General features: G+C 48.7%; 1 protein-coding gene and 1 long non-coding RNA gene across 2 annotated transcripts; one reads left to right on the forward strand and one right to left on the reverse strand.

Moving 5' to 3' along the window:
- Positions 1 to 823: 823 nt before the first annotated feature.
- Positions 824 to 16,701, reverse strand: LOC135980866 (uncharacterized). The gene is made up of 3 exons (XR_010597773.1): positions 16,619 to 16,701; positions 14,596 to 14,763; positions 824 to 3,937 (listed from the first exon to the last, which is right to left on the reverse strand). It is a non-coding gene; the product is annotated as an uncharacterized LOC135980866 (long non-coding RNA).
- On the forward strand, positions 4,618 to 9,594 carry LOC101931785 (protocadherin-8). The gene is made up of 3 exons (XM_065581161.1): positions 4,618 to 7,746; positions 7,885 to 8,092; positions 8,593 to 9,594. The coding sequence occupies exons 1-3, from the start codon at positions 5,299 to 5,301 to the stop codon at positions 8,964 to 8,966; spliced, it is 3,030 nt and encodes a 1,009-aa protein (XP_065437233.1). The 5' UTR covers positions 4,618 to 5,298; the 3' UTR covers positions 8,967 to 9,594.
- Positions 16,702 to 19,264: the final 2,563 nt, after the last annotated feature.

The raw sequence follows: 19,264 nt of genomic DNA on the forward strand, positions 1-19,264 counted from the left end.
GACTTTCACATCAAGCCAGGGTGAGGAAAGCGCTTTTGCGTTATTAATAGGACGGGTAAAGTAGGGTGGTTAGCTCAACCAATCCCAGGAGTCCTCTCCTTTTTTCAACGCCGAAGCCCATGGTTTTGCGACAAACATCCGTTTATTTAGCGGGACTGGATCAAAAACGGGGGGTTATTTAAGACCTGAGTTTCTTCCGCAGTTTCTAGATCAGATATCTGTGAGAAACAGGGTAACGGTGTGAACAGAGAATGAGGGTTTCACGGACCAACCCGACCCGAGTAGCTTTCTCTTTGACTAGATCTATCGATATCTAGACACATAGATATTTAACCGCAGACTGTCACTAGGCAATTTACCGGCCATCAGTCCAGCTTGATTGTTGGTGACACGAAATTAATGGTATAAAAATGTTTTCACTTTTTCTTCGGAGAAATTTCTAACACCAGACTTCAGTTTGCACTGGGCAGAATCCAGGTCCTAAAGTGTTGTGGCTTAGAAACCATCACACACAGCAGGCTTGATTTCCATATCAAAAGTAGATCGGGGAGGGTTTGGAAGCAGAAAGCTCAAGCCATCGGACATGAAGAAATGCCTGCTTCTAGAGTGCTCTGCGACTCCACAATAGTGACTTTATGCAAGAAAGCCAGTAAATTATTAATATCCTGCACAGCTATGGAAAAACCTCCAGTTGTCTGCTTCAAAGAAATTATGCGGTGTGAGAATCTCTATTAGTAACAATACGAACAATTTGCAAGAACATATGTCCCCACGTGAATCAATCAACCGATCTGGACTGTTTAACTAATATTTCAGAGACGGGTTTTTAAAACAGAGTTTCCGTATGTTTAATTTTTTAGCTGTACAAAGAATTCTTCTATAGTTTTTTATAACCTTGTGAATGGATTATCTCCAAGCTACGATACATTACGTTTGCTGGGAAGGTTTATACAATACAGTGATTGATATATATTGCCAAAAATCAAAACTGGTAGGAACAGACAGAAAGACATACAGAAAGAAAGGATATTCTGCCTCGCTCTACTTCTAAAGGGTCAAGTGGAACAAACACCCCATTGGAACTCTCTGAAAAACGATCGAATTCTGTATTAGACATAAAAATAATGCCTCTCAAAGCCTCTTCTGATTTATTCTTGATTATGCATTTAAAATACACTTCTTTCCACCGTTTCTCTTGTGAAGTGCGTGGGAGGCAAAACATGGTCCTGTTTTATTGACTGATTGATTTATTTATTTGTAAAGAATAAGAACGCCTCTCCTTCTCTTAGAATAGCGCTGCCTTCTCAGCAAAGTCTAGTTTCCTTTCCTGGCAGAGTTAATCCTAATTAAAAATAAATTACATGCTGTATAGAACTTGAAATGGAAAAGATAATCCTATTACATATGAGAATATATCCTGCTTCTCTTTCCCTCTAAACTGTGGGAGATATCAGATCAAGCTGAGCCACCCATTGTAAACTCTTTGAAAACTTTCCTATAGATCTAATCCATCACGTGACGGCCATGTCAATCTTGCTGTCTGCACGCGAGTTTCACAATGCTGGTATTAGGCAGAGTCAGAGAAATCCAGCTTTTCTGAGCCCACCACATTTGCATTCCGAGAAAATGCCAACCATTGTGGCCATGTTTGTTCTCATGATCGCGAGACAGTTGTCTGCTAAGTTGCTAAGATAAAGAGAAAGGGACTCCTTTGAGACAGCCAAAGCCTTTTGGTATGATAACAAGGCGATTTGGGGCGCTTTTGTTGGACCAGATCAGCGCTGCGCGGATTTTTTTTCCCCCCGCTCTCGGTGAGGATTTGAGGGAGGCGCTGATGCGCTGTTTTAAATCCCATTTCCATAATCTGGCTGCTGCCCGCCAGGCTGGAGAATGCTGGCAATCCGCAGGCACCCGAGCTCACTTCACTCGCGTGCCATCACACCACTCGGGGTAATTACTCTTAACACAGCTCCTCGGCAGTAATTAGGAAGCTGGGCTTTGGGACGCTTGGCACGCCCTGCTGCTGAAAGGCAGCAAAGCGCCTTCCTCGCATTATACCAACTCGTTTTAGATCTGTCGGTTCGCCACAGCTTTGAGTCAGGTGCCTGAATGATCCGTGCCGTAGTGATTTCTTTGGTAGTTTGTGCCACTAAGAATTAGGACTACCGCAGCTACGACCAGATATGAGACTAAAGCAAATGTCATTCACTGGCCAAGCACACCCCGATTTCCGGATCAATGTGATTGTCAGATGTGGGGCCAAATTACCCTCTCATTTACACCTCCGAAGCCCTATTGATTTCAAAGAAGTTACTCCGGATTTACACCAGATATATCTGAAGCTGCCCAGTAATTATACCGGATTGGTAACTGTGTAATTGAAATCAGAATCCGGACTAGCGGGAACAGATTTTGGACCATTGTCTTCAATTCCCTTAAAAATAAACCAACTTTGTTCAATTTCCCTCTGGTCTTTTTTGCTCCAGTGAGATCCTTTGTGTCCTCGGCTGAGGTTATGCAAAGGCTGTGAACACTGAGAAGTCGGTAGTATTAAAGCAAACTGGTAATTTAACTTGGCGATCAGATCTGGATGTCAGGAGAGGGCCTTTGTGGCTCACATGGAGCCCGATCCAACTTCCCTTGAAATCAATGGGAGTCTTTCCATTGACTTCAGGGGGGATCCGATCGGGCCCAGGGCGTGGCTCATGCGCACAGCTGGAACAAATGGACAGATGTTTCTATTCACTGTAAAGTACTAATACAAGTCAGCTTTGGCTGCATTAGTAACCAGCCCTTAAAAGCTCATAGGATGCCTGTTGTGACTAGGGCTGTATACAGATGTACATATAAGTACTGGCCAGTGACAAGTTCGTTGTCCTGCAGGGGTCCCATTAAGGCACGATCAGCCCCAAGGAGGAAGCCTCTGGTGACAGAGGGATTAGGGAGGACTCCAGCTACTAGAATCGGACATTCTAGTCAGACGGGCGGAGGGGATCGATATGTGTGGAACGTGGGCAAAGGGGGAGAACTATTGCAATCCGCGTGAGGGGAAGGTTACTAGCGAGGATGTCACGAGACCAATGTGCTGTTGAGGTAGATGCTTTGTATTTCCTATACACAATGCCTGCTGCAGCTGCTACGGCAATTGCTCTTTTTCATCCCTGAAATACACAGCGAAGGGATACAAATAAAGGGGAAGAGCACCAGGAGGCAGAGCGCTTCTGGGCAGCATTAACTCATGCCGCCTTGGGTCTGTAGACGTCTTTACATTTATAGATATACTCTGGTAAGGGCTCTCTTTCTTGCACATTGTAGAAAGCTTGGCGCTTGCCTCTCCCCCAATCTTGCAGCCTGATTCTGCTTTTTCCTACTAGCATGGTAACCGCTTGAAGTGCTCAACCGAGCGGATACTTTTTATACAAAGTTTACAGATCAAAACAGCACTCGGTTCAATTTAAAGTGCATAGTGTCTTTTTCTTTCCTCATCGCGCTACACAAAAACACGATGTACCAATTGCAATGTGTATTTCTGTTTCAGAATGTGACCTAAAACGTGGAATCCATTTAGGGGTCGGTCCCCCAGGAGAGACTATTGATACAATGTTCTCTCTTCTCCCACTGACTTTATTTGAATGGTCTCTTTCACCAGGACCGTACCTGATATCAGGTACGCATTCTCTTTGCCCGCTATTCCCGCACAGTGCTTAGACCTAACATGCAGCTGGGGGGTGATGGGGGGACCCAATGAATGCACGTTGCATGCGCTGTCTCAGTATCCCCTCGGACTGCAGGACTAGTAAAACTTGGTGACTCGCTGCTATGTCTTCATACTTTTCTAGGCAGATGGTTTAGTTCCCCAAGGTTCGTGCCAGGTTTCAACCTCATGCTGTTATTTTGTTCTTCTGGAACGAGACTAGTGTTGCTTCCCAGAGAGGCCCTATTAGGACAAAAAGAAAATCCTCTAAATAGGCGTAACAGGGCATCAGGAGGGATAGATCTTAAATGTATTTTAATATGAGCTGGGCATTGTGTGTAATTCAGCGCCCATCATCGTTTAGTCAAAGAGTTATGGCAGTGATTGGGAATGAATAGAGGGACATAATGGATACATGTGGCGTTTGCTCATTATATTCAACTTAGCCCAACTCCTCTGTGGAAACTGTTCAACTTTCTTTCCCTTTAGCTTGTCATAGTGAAATAATACAGACATTGGTGCCTCAAATGGGATAGCCTGCCATGCTATTATATTGCTACAGCTAACGAGAGCTTCATAAGCCTTTGATACAGTCTGATCTTTGAAACCTTTCCAAATCTCCTCAAGCTTATGCTAAATCCTATTTGGAACTTTTTTTTTCTTTTTTTTTTTTTGCCTGCTAGTGCCCAAGGCTTAAGAAAGCCACTTGGGCAGTGACATGCATACTAAAGCACGCTAGGAATATCTTCTGGAAGGCAAACTACAGGTCTGATCACAGGATCTCACGCGAGTAAAGCACAATTATGTGGACAAATTTGAATAAAATCAATTCTCAGTTAATCCTTCAATCTCGTTTAGGGGCTTGCTATGATTATCAATACAGAAATCAACGGAAAGAAAATCAACCCCCGCTATATATGCATTGTGCAACACTTTATTAATCGATAATCATAGGCAGACGCATAATAAATACACATTCACGCACACACAGCCCAAGCAAGCTATTTCTCTGCGTTTTTAAGTGACTAGCTCAGAAGAGCAGATATTTGCACACTAGGCACCTGTTCAACAGCAGGGTGCTGTAGTGGTACAATTAACAAAACACTCCGCGCATTTTACTCCACGCTCCCTGTGCCAACTCATTTGCAGCTCGCCTTCAAAAAAAAAGAGTTAAAGAAAACAAAGAAGCGATTCCCTAATTTTCCTTTCTTGTTTTCCTCTCTAAGCCTTTTCCACATTAAAGGGATTTTCTGGGAGGCTTTCAGGAGAGCAGTGTGAAAAGAGTGCCTGCCATTGGCTGCTCGGCTCCGTAAAATTTGCATATCCGCGTCTATTAAAGGCCCCCAGGAGACGCCGTCCGGTTTAGAAGCTGGATAAACTGAGCCTGGCGCACCGGCATCGCTGGCACCTCTCGGGTTAGGGCAACTATAAGCAATCGGCTCATTTGCCTTGCAGAGCAGAACATGCATGATCTGCACCTGGGAGCAGGAGAGTTACCCTCCCATCTCCTCCTGCTTTAGGGGCAGACTCACTTCCCTAACAGCTGGACAACCGTTTCTCCGCATCTTCAGCCCCGTTCAGGTTAGCAATTCATTGCAGGTGACATGGGTCTTGATAGGGACAGGCGCAGCCTCGCCTCTCCGCCGCGCCTCGTCTACCTCTGCTGCCTGCTCTCGGTCACCTTCTGCAAGACGGTGAGATACCGCACTTACGAGGAGGACGCGCCGGGCACGGTCATCGGCACTTTGGCAGAAGAGATGCACGTGAAAGCGCCCGGAGAGATAAGTTTCCGCCTGATGGAGCAGTTCAGCAACAGCTCGCTGGTCCGGGTGCGGGAGGGGGACGGGCAGCTGAGCATCGGCGAGGAAGGGATCGACCGGGAGCGGCTGTGCGGCCAGTCCCTCCAGTGCGTCCTGGCTTTCGACGTGGTGAGCTTGTGGCAGGAGCAGTACCGGCTGGTGCACGTGGAGCTGGAGGTGCGGGACATCAACGACAACGCGCCGCGCTTCCCCCAGGCGCACATCCCGCTCGAGGTGTCCGAGAGCGCCGCGCCCGGCACCCGCCTGCCGCTGGAGATCGCCGTGGACCCGGACGTGGGCTCCAACGCCATCCAGAGCTTCCAGCTCTCGCGCAACAGCCACTTCGGCATCGAGGCGCAGACGCGGGCGGACGGCGGGAAAAGCGCCGAGCTGGTGCTGCTGCAGGAGCTGGACCGCGAGACCCAGGCCGCCTACACCCTGGAGCTGGTGGCCCAGGACGGCGGCAGCCCGGCCCGCTCGGGCACGGCCACGGTGAGCGTCCGGGTGCTGGACGCCAACGACAACAGCCCGGCCTTCCCGCAGGGCTCGGTCACGGTGGAGCTGGGCGAGGACGCGCCGCGGGGCTCCCTGCTGCTGGACCTGGACGCGGCCGATCCCGACGAGGGGCCCAACGGGGAGATCGTCTACGGCTTCGGCAGCCAGGTGCCGGCCGAGGCGCGGCAGCTCTTCCGGCTGGACCCGCTCTCGGGCCGCCTGACGCTGGAGGGGCCGGTGGATTACGAGCGGCAGCGGACCTACGAGCTGGACGTGCAGGCGCAGGACCGGGGCGCCAGCCCCCTGGCGGCCACGTGCAAAGTCATCGTGCGCCTGGCCGACGTGAACGACAACGCGCCGGGCATCAGCATCAGCCCCCTGAGCGGCGCCCCCGCCGGCGCCGGGGTGGCCTACGTCAGCGAGGCGGCGGCGCGCGACAGCTTCGTGGCGCTGGTCAGCACCTCGGACAGGGACTCGGGCCCCAACGGGCAGGTGCGCTGCGCCCTCTACGGGCACGAGCACTTCGCGCTGCAGCGCGCCTACGCCGACAGCTACGTGCTCGTCACCGCCGCGCCGCTGGACCGCGAGCGCATCCCCGAGTACAACCTGACCCTGGTGGCCGAGGACCTGGGCTCGCCGCCCTTCAAGACCATCCGGCAGTACACGGTGCGCGTGAGCGACGAGAACGACAACGCGCCGCTCTTCTCCAAGCCCGTCTACGAGGTGGCGGTGCTGGAGAACAACCCGCCGGGCGCCTACCTCGCCACCGTGGTGGCCCGGGACCCCGACCTGGGCCGCAACGGGAAGGTCCTTTACAGGCTGCTGGAGACACAGAGCCCGGGCGCCCCCATCTCCACCTACGTCTCTGTGGATCCGGCCACTGGGGCCATCTACGCCCTCAGGACATTCAACTATGAGATCCTCAAGCAGCTGGACCTGAGGATACAGGCCAGCGATGGGGGCTCTCCTCAACTGTCCAGCAGCGCCTTGATCAAAGTGAGGATGGTGGACCAGAATGACAACGCCCCGGTCATCACCCACCCCGCGCTCACCAACGGCTCCATGGAGATTGGGGTCTCCAGCAAGGCACCCCCCGATTTCCTGGTGGCTCAGATCAAAGCCAGAGATGCGGACGATGGGGTCAATGCGGAGCTCACCTTCTCCTTCGTGGAGGAGCCGCAGCAGCAGCCAGAGCTCTTCGCCATCAACAAGAAGACAGGTGAGATCGTGCTCAGGGGGGACCTGTCTGAAGAGCTGGGGCAGGTGTTCAAAGTCATCCTCAGCGTGACTGACAATGGCAGGCCCCCCCTTGTCACCACAGCCACAATCAACTTCCTGGTGACTGCCACGGCACCCTCCAGCAGCCATGAGGTGGCCAAGCCAAGCTCCTGGGAGGAGAAGGCTTTGGAGTGGGACATTCCCCTGATTGTCATCATCATCCTAGCTGGGAGCTGCACCCTGCTGCTGGTGGCCATCATCACCATTGCAACCACCTGCAACAAGCGCAAGAAGGAGACCGAGATCAAGAACAACGGGCCCCTGACGGAGCGGATCGACATCTCCCACCTAGAGAAGGGGATGCAGGAGGATAGCAGCCCCAGAGGGAATGCGTTTGAAGCACGATCCTTTCCCAGCAAAGCTTCTTTCACTAACCTAGCCCCTTCTCCACCTGCTGAAGAAGTCTCCTCTTCTGAGACCAGCACTGTGAATGCCTGTCTCTACGAGGGTCAGAAACGACTTAGGGCAACTAACGGGGAGGTAAGATCCCACTGCACTTGTTTGTGCTTTAGCTTGGGGGACTGGAAGGAGGTATGGGGTGGTTTGTAAGAGGGGAATCTTGATAAGGTTGTGATGTTGACATATGCTTATTTCTCGCACACTCCCAATCCCCTCCAGCCCTATGCCTCTTCTCCTAATTATAGCAAAGAATCCACCCCACCTGTGGCCATCTGGAAAGGTCATTCTTTCAATACCATATCGGCCCGAGAAGCGGAAAAGTTCAGTGGCAAAGACAGTGGCAAAGGCGACAGCGACTTTAATGACAGTGACTCTGACATCAGCGGGGATGCCCTGAAGAAGGATCTCATCACTCACATGCAGAATGGTAAGGGTTCGGTCAATTTCACAGCACAGACCGGCTGCAATGAAAATAAAAACTGGCCCAGGAATAAAAGGATCTATCTATCTATCTAAGGTACATTGAGCTGACTGGACCAGTTTTATAGCAGTCACACCATTTGCATCTTTCCAAGGCAGCGCTCACTGCAGGAGTAGTCCTGCCAGCATTTTCACAGCATGCAACTTAAGTATCTACGTGCATGTCGAGAACATAGTGCAAATTAGAAGCAGCTAGCCTATTATAAAATTCATTTTCAAAAAGCTCTTCCTGCTGACATACATTGTGAGTTAGGGCTTGCTAGCTAAATGGAATAATGATAGCTTGCAGAGTGTGCTTTGCAGCAGTGTCCTGAAGTATTGTTCCTCCATCTCCCCCATCCTCATCTTAGCTTTTGATGATCTGGGCAATAACTCTCTGATGAGCTCAGAATTATGTGGCTGTTTCTCCAGCGATTACAGGTCTAAAGTTTTTGTTTGTATTTTTAGGATTATGGGCTTGTACTGCTGAATGTAAAATCCTGGGCCATTCGGACCGCTGCTGGAGCCCATCCTGTGGCCGATCCAACCCTCACTCATCTCCTCATCCCTCAGCTCAGCTATCCACCTTCTGCAAAAGCACCTCCTTGCCCAGGGACCCCCTTCGCAGAGACAACTACTACCAGGCCCAGCTGCCCAAGACAGTGGGTCTGCAGAGTGTCTACGAGAAAGTGTTACACAGAGACTTTGACAGGACAATCACATTGCTGTCCCCTCCTCGCTCTGGGAGGCTTCCAGAACTTCAGGAGATGGGGGTGCCCCTATACCAAGCCCCCTCGACTAGATACCTAGCCCCCCAGACTGACACTAGCGAGAAGGTTTAATGCTGCACGCTCCCCATCCAAGCACACACATACACAAACACTTCTAGGTCACTCTCAAGAGCCCTTAAGTTATTGACCAGATTCAGTGTTGTACATATAAATATGCAAGACGTGCCTTAAAAATGAAGTTGTTGGGAAAGATTTCCAATCACATTGATACTGTTTGGTATTTGCAAACAAAAACTGTATGTAGTTAATGTAATTTTTATGAAATGTGCAGTATTTAATTTTTCCCCTACCCTGTTCTTTTGCTTTTAGTTCACGTATGGCCTGCTATTTTTGTAGTGTTTTTAACCTGTATATTGTGTAATGTAATGTTTGTATATAAGGAAAATTCGTTATATTTTTATATAATAAAAGCTAAACAAATTGAAATTATTGCCAAAGGAATTGTCTGAAAGACACAAAATAATAATATCCTGAATTACTTAGAATCAAATAAGGGAAATTCCTCCTTCACAGTGTAATAATAACCTAAGCAACCCAGTGTATTGAGAAGTTTGCCTTGCCAACTGTGACCTGTATTTCTTGAGTCTGTGGTCAATTTCAAGTTAAATGTTATTTAATTCCATTTGGTTTCTGTAATCTGTGTCACCAATAAACTCACTAATAAAGGTTTTGTGATGTGTTTGAGGAGTCTGCTTGTGGATTTCATCCTTCAAAAATTACAGCCCTCTACAGGTAAACAAAATCCATTTGTATAAAAAATTATACCTTAATGAGAATTACTGTTATACTTTCAGAGTTACCCTTTACTTTTGTTGAGTGGCACCTTACTCCACATTTAGTCCCATTGATTTCAATAGCACTACTGGTGGATGAAGATGCTACTTAACAAGATCAAGAACGGTAGAATCTGGTGGTAACTTCGTGTCCGTGGAATCTCTGCCATCTCAATGGCCTATAGCCAGATCCTTAGCTGATGTAAATCAAGGTAGTTCCATTGAAACCAGTGGAGCCATGCTGATTTACACCAGTTGAAGATCTAGCCCTTAGTCTCCCTTGCCTTAAAATGGTTTAGGATTTGATCCTGCAACACTTATACACAAAAGTAGTTTTACTCAAGTGTGTAACTCCACTGAAATAATTGGATTTACTCATCTGAGTACAGTGTGTGTGTAGGCTTGGATCATTGTTATAGAACATTAATATGTATACACTAGATCAGGGCTCGGCAACCTTTGGCACGCGGCTTGCCAGGGTAAGCACCCTGGTGAGCCAGGCCAGTTTGTTTACCTGCTGTGTCCGCAGGTTCAGCCGATCGCGGCTCCCACTGGGTTTGCCATCCCAGGCCAATGGGGGCTGTGGGAAGCGGCGCGGACCGAGGGAAGTGCTGGCCGCCGCTTTCCACCACCCCCATTGGCCTGGAGCGGCAAACCGCGGCCAGTGGGTGCCGTGATCGGCCAAACCTGCGGACGCGACAGGTAAACAAACTGGCCCAGCCCGCCAAGGTGCTTACCCTAGCGGGCTGCGGGCCAAAGGTTGCTGATCCCTGCACTAGATTAAGAACAGAAGGCAAGGCGGCCCAATATACATGTGTGATAATATGTCACAATATAGATGTAATAAAACTTTTTTTCAAGAGAAAGAAAAGTTTGAAAAAAATTATATTTCACTTTCAACGCTACCCCCATGATTTCATTCTCAAATAAACAGACATTCTTGAATCTTAAATGGAATGACATTTAAGAAATACCAGGGGTGTAGAACAAGATGATTTTTTTTCCCTAGCCAGTTGTTCAAAAATGACCTAATAGCTTTTAATACCAGTGTTAACTTTTGCAAAGGACAGTTGCATACTCTGAGTTAAATTATACATGTGCACATGTTTTGCATCAAACAGTAACATTTTGTGCTAGAACATTTGCAAAAGGCAATGCATGTTGGTTTTATTTGCAATTATTCAGTGAGAAAAGTGTAATATTAATGACTATATTCATACTGTCTCACACAGAAAAATTAATGACCTTTGAGTTAAAGATACTAGACTCTATGACCCACGAATGCAAATGAAAATTCATATCTCATCAAAATTTCAGTCATCAATTTCCCTTCTCAACCTCACCCAGTTACCTTCCAGTCCCACAGTGAACATCTCTCCACCGTCATCCTGAACAAACAATGTGTTATGTGCTGACTATATAAACATATATGTGTGTTTTGAGAAGTAATACAGGTTTCATGAATTACATTGTATGTAGGTTTAATAAATTACATTGCCTGTGATTTTGTATCATTGTGTGTAAGCAAGTGAGGTGCAGTATCAGAAGGCCTGATCCACAGCTCACTGAAGTCAATTGGAATCTTTCCATTGACTGGTTCAGGACTAGACTGTAAATGGTGAGTGTGCTGTATGTTTTTCTGTAGTGTTTGGGAAAATTTATGTGAATGGGTGATATGTATCATTGGTGAGTGTTCTAAATTTGGTAGTAATAATTATGTAGCAATTACAGAACTGAAATTTGCATTACATTATATTTAGGGTGGAAGTTAAGGCTGCATGTTGGTCACTAAGCAGGGTGGAACTAAATCATTTTATTGACTAATTTTCCATAGCTCAAAAAAGTAATTCTGAATGTAGTGTAATTAGTTCTGGTGGATATTGAAAATGAATCTCTTTGTTAAAATTGGAATGCAGTCCTAAAACAGTTAGGAGTCCTTAAAGGAAAGAAACTAGATTATATTGGTGTGACTTCCTTAACTCATATTTAAAGCAGTTTCACTGTATATTTTGCTAATATGTGCTCTTAACATTTTTAAGAGACTACACATTTTCACCATATATTAGCTTTGTGCTGCACTAATAACCCTATAATAAACTCCTAGACAAACTAACCCTATAAGCTACTTAAAAGTCTGATTCTGTGTGTCAAATTCTCTGCTGGCATAACTCCACTCACTGCAATAATGTATTGCCAGCAGAGAATTGGTCCCAACAAGTCTATCACTATGTTCAAGAAAGGAGGACTGGATGTCCCATGAGGATGGGGATGGACTAGCTCACATCTGGTCCATTTTATTGTAGGATATTATGCTGCATGTACAGAAAAAATGACTACCGTGCAGCTGCCTCACTCTGCTATATGACTGCTACATGGGAGTTCATTTCTACGTGACTAAGGGATTGACCCAGAAGAGGAGTTGGAGTCAGAACAGAGGACTAGCTGCTCTGCATAACACGCCCCTTTTCAGCGCACTGGAACTTGTGATGCAAATGTTATCATAAGTTACTTCGGTCCTGTTTACAAAGTTGTACCTCTCTTTGAACAGATCACAGAGAGGGTATCAATGGGACCAGCCAACGTTCACGCAACAGGGATTAACACTAGGCTGCCATTGATATGGGAGGTGTTAGCAATGGGGAAAGGCTGGGATCTATGGCTCACTTATTCCCATGGATCTTGGCCTTATATGACAATAAGCAGTCTTGGCTGTGGTTGTTCAGTTCTATCACCAGCCCTGAAGCCCAGAAAAAAAATGCATCTCTCTGGATGGCTAAATCCACCTTCTATATTGTTATCTATGAAAGGAACAAAACCCACTAATATCAGATGTCTCTGACACATGCATCATCCACAAGACATACCCATATTTTTGTAAATATTGTCCTCCAACATTGCTTTTCCAGTGTTTGTAATCACCACTTGTCAAGTTATGTCTTCATCAGGCCCCTATCCTGCAAACTCTTACTCAACCTAGCAGTCTCAGAGAAACCAAATTCTGCCATGAACTTCAGTGGGCTTACTAGAATGAGAACTAGACACATGAGTAAAGATTTGCAAGATGTGAATTCTTCAGATCACAGACCCTGGGTGAAATCCTGGAAATCAATGGGACTTTTGCCACTGACTTCAATTGGGACAGGCTTTCACTTCTGTATTTGTATTTGTCTAGTAAAAGTAGTGCTTATTTGTGGCATTACACATAATGATAGCAATGAGGGCCACAGTTAGTAGTGACCAAAAGTCCCAATGGCTATTCAGTGACATATATGAGTTGGTGGGCTCAGTCTAGTTCTTAGCAAACAGCTGTTCACCTCCCCCAAACTGCCAGCAGAGTTGGCATTTTTGTGGCAGTCCGGTCAGAGCGGACAAAGACTGAATGAACAATGAGTTTAAACACCCTGGAGATGGCCCATCCATAAATTAGATGAGGCATAAACGTGGCCAGAGGAAGGACTGTTTTGATGGTACACATTACAAGTTCTCATACAGAGGTTTAGCTGCAAGGCAAGGGATGGGCTTCATTACAGTGCTGTCATCTCTGGATTCTACCCACAGAAATAAAAACCACTCAAGAGAGAACACAGGGAGTATGTGGCTAGGGTTGGAGGGGACTCAGCCACTCCCCGTCCTCAATCTCTCTTTTGTCATTTTCTAAGCCACCCCACCACCAGTGGGCATGCCCAACTCGGGCAGGCAAAGCCCTGTGTCTGGCAGCACCAGGGCCAGGAAAAAGGCAGGGAGGGATTGGGTGAGACACCATACGGAGTAGGGGCCCTGCCTGTATGGGACCTATTTGGAGGGGAGAATCTTGAGGTGATCGGGGGGGAAAGGGGTCACAGAGGAGGGGGATCCTGAGATGATTGAGGTAAAGTGGGGGTCCTGGAGCAAGGGGGGCTCCTGAGGTAACTGAGGTGGGAGAAGGGGGTGCCAGAGAAGAGGGATCCTGAGGTGACTGGGGGGGAAAGGAGGATCTTGGGGAAAGGGGGATCCTTAGGATGTTGGAGGGGAGAAGGCAGGTCCTGGTGGCGGGAGGATGTGAGGGAATGGGGGTGGGGGAGATGGGGTGTCCTGTAGGAGGGAGGGATCCTGAATGAGTGGGGCAGGGAAGGGGGGTCCTGTGGGAAGGAGGGGATCCTGAAGGTATTGGGGCAGAGAAGGGGTGTCCCAGGAGAGGGGGGACAGGGCCAGAAAGGGGGGTGCAGCAGGGCAGGGCCTCCACACTGACCCAGACATTAAGTGACACTGTGGCAGGCTCCTCCAAATCTGTGAGCAATAAGAGTCAAAGGGCCAGAGCGGGAAGCTGGGCCCAGCCCCGCTGTGCAGTTAGTGTGGGCAGTGGCGTATTAGCTACAAGGCCCACAGGGCCTGTGCCCAGGGACCCCGGCCAAATGGGGGGGCCCTGGAAAAAATCCGCCACCTGCGGCGGAAGCCTGGAGCCCCAGCCACCAGGAGGGTGGGGAGGGGGAAGCCCTTGCGACCCGATTCTGCTCTGTGGCAGCAGTGCTGGGCGGGGGAAACTCCTCCCTCCCCAGCGGCCTCAACCCCCTCCCGTAGCAGCCGTGGGATGGGGGAAGCCCCTCCCTTCCCAGAGGCTCCAGACCCCATCCCCAGCAGAAGCCGCGGGATAGGGGAAGCCCCTCTCCCCTCTGTTAGGCCAGTTCATCATTTTTTTTTTTCACAGTTGCTGTTTCCCTCCATTTTGGTCCCCTGTTCTTGTTCGTTAGTCGGCACTCTTTTTGAGCTAAGGCGGGGAAAATAGTGGCAGGAAAGAGTCATGTGATATGGGTAATCTACCCAGCAACGGATTATAAAGGAATGGTGCACACAGTATCAAGGGCTGTCTGCCCCAGGGGCAGCTGTGCTTGCAGTATCATCAAGAGAGAAGAGGAGAAGACTTCACTGACCTGCCCTGCTACCATCCTGTTCCCTCCTCTTTTGATTCTGATCCTTTGTGGTGTCCCTCCTGATTCTGTGTAGTGTTCCAAGTGGTCCTTGGTGCCATCGTTTCCCGGTGGTTGTTTGTGTTCCAGTCGTAGTCCATGATCTGTGGTGTTGCCGGTCCCAGTGTGTCTCTGTGGAGATGGTGATGTACTTGATTATTTGGTTTTCTCTGTACCCACTTATTTGTTCTGAGATCCTGGCTTAATGCCAATATTAGGGTGTTAATTACTGAATGGTTTTATAGTTTGGGGTGGCTTGTTTAATAACATACTTGGTTGTTTATGCTATACCTGCCTCTCCACTGCATTATTGGGATAAAGGAATCACCACTGGTGATAGATACAGTGGAGGAAAGACCTGTGGCAGGGAGGGGTCCTTTATAAATATTGCCTCCCTGGGTTAAGCGACTATTCTTGTAGTTTTTTCCAGTTAACACCTCCACCCAGTGGCCCCCAACCCTGTCCCCGGCAGAAGTCACGAGGCGGCAGGGCAAGGCCCCCCCCACAGCAGACCCCGTCCCCAGCAGAAGCTGCAGGGCAGCAGAGCAAGCCGCTGCGCTCGACCCGCTTTCTGGCAGAAGCCCCAAGCAGGTACGGTGGGAGAAGCCCCAGTGCCCCAACGCTGGTCCCCCGCAGAAGCACAGGGGGTGGCAGGGGAAGCCTCAGCTGCAGCCCTGGGACTAGAGGAGCTCTCACTCCCCGCTGCGCAGGGCCGGCTCTAGGTTTTTTGCCGCCGCAAGCAAAAAAAATGTTGGTTGCCCCCCCCCCCCCCCCCGTCCCAGCTCTGGGCTCCTCGCCGCATCCCCCCTGCTGCCCCAGCCCTGGGCTCTCCCCCCCACCCACACCCCCTGCCGCCCCAGCTCTGGGCTCCCTCATTCCTCCCCACCATTGCCCCCCACACACACCTCCTGCCGCCCCAGCCCTGGGCTCTCTTCCCCCCCTCCCCCCCACCTGCACCCTCCTTCCGCTGCAGCCCTGGGTCACTGGTAACTCGCTCCCACAGCAGGTCATTCAGCAGGAATTTTGGATGTGCACAGAACACAGACAGGATTGGTTCCCATATGGTTACAGAACTGCAGTAAAGAGGAACAGTTTTCAGCTTGTGTGATTGGAGGATATCTGGATGCATATTATAAGACTGTCCCACATAAATGAGGAAAAGTTGAGGTGCCTTTATTATTCTTTTCTTCCACTCTTTCTTTCTATGGGGAATTTGCCAATGCAATATCACTGTCTTCCTTTTAAACAAACAAACAAACAAACAAACAAAAAGGCAATGGCTGTTGAAAATAGCAATTCCAGTCCTAATAACCACTGGGAAGCATTTCTTGCTCAATTTTATCCTACTTTTTCTACAGCAAGTTACAGTGGATCAGTATATTTGATTTGGGAGAAATGAAGTAACAGTCGCCCAAAGAGACTCCTGAATTTTGAGGTGTTCAAATCTGGAAGGCAGGTGCTGGGGGGGGGGGGTGCTGTGGCTCTGCGGTGGAGCACGGCAGCATGTATGCAGCAGTGTGTCTGGCGCTGCGTGGAGCCAGACATGCTGGTCTGAGTGGCACGGTAAGAGGGTTGGGGGGTTGGATGGGGTGGAGGTTCGGGGGGGCAGTCAGGGGCAGGGAGAAGGGGGGGTTAGATGGGTCAGGGTTTTGGGGGGCAGTCAGGGGACAGGCAGCGGTTGGATAGACGTGGGAGTCCTGAGGGCTTGTCAGGGGACAGGTAGGGTGGGGTCCTAGAGCAGAAGTTGGGGGGGGGTCTCAGGAGGGGGCAGTTGGGGACAAGGAGAAGGGAGGCTTAGATGGGGTCCCAAGGGGCAGTTAGGGGCAGGGGTCCCAGGAGGGGGCAATCAGGGAGCAGGGGGGGTTGGATGGGTTGGGATTTCTGTGGGGGGCAGTCGGAGGGAGTGGATGGTGGCAGGGTGGAGCTATCCTCCCTCCCTGTGGAGTGTCCTATTTTTTGAATGTTAAAATATGGTATCCCTACTCACAGTGCAGCTCTCCATTCAGAGCAGGCTGCAACATGAGGTCTCAGCTACCTCACTCCCTCGCCCTCTTTCCTGTTGGTAGTGGCCAAGGGAATGCTGGGAACTGTAGTTCTTTCCCTGCTCCAGGGCTGGCTCTATAGGCAGGGAGCTAACCAAGCTAACTACAGCTCCCAGGGCCCCCTGTTGTTTCTGAGCTCCCATGCTGGATCCCTGCCGCCCCTGCAAATGGGCTGCTCCAAGCACGTGCTTGCTTTGCTGGTGCCTAGAGTCTCCCCTGCCGCTGCGGCTCCCAAGGCCATGGTGCGGGAACAGAGCTTCTCAGGTCTTGGGGCTGCAGTGTGGGGGGGAGGGGCAGAAAGGGGCAAAAGGGGTTGCGGGGTTGCAGTGTGGGGTGGAATGGGGGGGGACCGTGACTGGAACAGGGCGGGCCCCAGAAAAGGGGCAGAAAGGGGTGGAGCTGTGGGCAGGACCGCAGGTGGAAGGGGTAAGGAGGGGCACCCCTTGTTCTGGCCCAGAGCCCCAGGAAACCTTAATCCACTTCTGAGTGTGGGATGGGCTCAGTCCCCCCAATGAATACCTTCACCAGCCACCTATGATGTGAACTATTTCCCAGGAACATTTGTGTTTAAAATGGCATCTTTGTGAAGCAGATTCAAAACAGACCATTAATTCATGGCAAGATTGGGGGGCTCGTAGGGGGTTTTCCAACAAGCATTCTCCGAGTAATAACTGCCTTTAGGAAAAAGCAACAGAGGGTCCTGTGGCACCTTTGAGACTAACAGAAGTACTGGGAGCATAAGCTTTCGTGGGTAAGAACCTCACTTCTTCAGATGCAAGTGACTTGCATCTGAAGAAGTGAGGTTCTTACCCACGAAAGCTTATGCTCCCAGTACTTCTGTTAGTCTCAAAGGTGCCACAGGACCCTCTGTTGCTTTTTACAGATTCAGACTAACACGGCTACCCCTCTGATACTTGCCTTTAGGAACATTCTTTAGGAAACCCATCTCCCTTACAAGGGAATCTCTCAGTAGAATATATGTAGGAAGTGATATATTTTAGAATATAAGTCTGCAGTGCTTGGCAAGGAAGGGTCCAATGCTCTTAGACAAACTGTGGACATGAATTCCACTGGCTGAAATGATTTACAGTGGGTGGGATTTTCAAAAGAGGTCCACATAGATCTAATTCTGCTCCCATTGAAATCAGTGGTAAAACTTCCATTCACTTCAGTGGAGACACTGAGTATTTTTGAAAATCATGCCTAGTTTATTGTTAGTAACCGCACTGAGAACACTGAACTGAGTATACTGACAATATAACGCATACAAAGATTTCTCACCAAAAACTAGTTCCCAACTCATCAAGACAATGTTGAATAGCCGGGCCACTAGAAAGCAAGCAAACTCTCATCCTGATGTCCATGCCAATATATTGCAGAAGTAGGAAAAATCTACACTGAGGAGTAAGTAAACCACAGCATGGCCGAGGCAAACACCAAGCAGTAGTTTATTTCTGCCTCTGCCTCAGACTCTTCCATGTGACTTTGAGCAAGTCACTGAGGGTGCATCCAGCCTGTAATAAAAAAACCTGTGGCACTGAACCTCAGATCCTGGCTCCAGGATTAAAAATAGCAATGTAGACGTTCAGACTCAGGCTGAACCCTGGGCTCTGAGACCCAGCCCCCTTGCAGGGTTTCAGATGAGCAAAGTCAATGAACTTTGGGGGAATATCTAGAAGGAAAAGAAGACCTACCTTCATCCTGCACCTAGGAAGTAAGCAGATAGCTCATTTGCATGCATGAAACTGGGATCTCAGCCAACCTTGTTTGGAAACACTGAAGAGGACGTTGAGTGAGATAAATTTCTTTAGTCAAGAGGTTAACCCACTGTGACATTCTCTGATTAAAATATGACCATGTAGATCATTGTTGCTACCACTGTTATATAATTGTAACAAATCTTATACAGTGTGTTAAGTAAGGCATCAATAGACAGGGTATGATTTGCTGGTTATGATTATGCTATTTGTATGCATGTACCATTTTGGTATTTGAAGTTATGACTGTTGGCATTATACCTGTATTTCAAAATGTTTGCTCCTGGGTAGCGCCCACAAGGTAGTTACCCAGCACATCTTGGAGGGACTATTCAAATTGAGTGGCTCATCAAAAAAACATTTAACTCACAATAGAAGTCACCTACCTACCCTGAATGGACTTTCCTATGAACTTGCTGTTTGAGGTATAGGTAATGACTTCTACTGTGACTAAGCAGAATCATGCATGGACATGTGACTTGCACTCCAAACACCATCTTGTCACCTGTGATTTTCCACCAGCTGTGCTGAAGGCTTTGTTTGAAACAATGGGTTTCCCGCCACATGGCAGAAGCTATAAAAGGCCCTGAAAACACCTCCAGTTTGCCTCTTTCCTGCTCCAGTCTCTGGACTATGGACTTATACTAATGAGAGCATTCTAAGCAAGGAATCGAGCTGGCTGTATTTTAAAGAATCCTTATTGAGGTTGCAGGAACAAACCATCCCGATGTGTAGAAAGAATAGTAAATATAGCAGGCGACCAGCTTGTCTTAACAGTGAAATCCTCGCTGATCTTAAACACACACAAAAAAGCTTACAAGAAGTGGAAGCTTG

The sequence above is a fragment of the Chrysemys picta genome, chromosome 1, assembly GCF_011386835.1.
Source record: "Chrysemys picta bellii isolate R12L10 chromosome 1, ASM1138683v2, whole genome shotgun sequence".
Taxonomy (NCBI): Eukaryota; Metazoa; Chordata; order Testudines; family Emydidae; genus Chrysemys; species Chrysemys picta.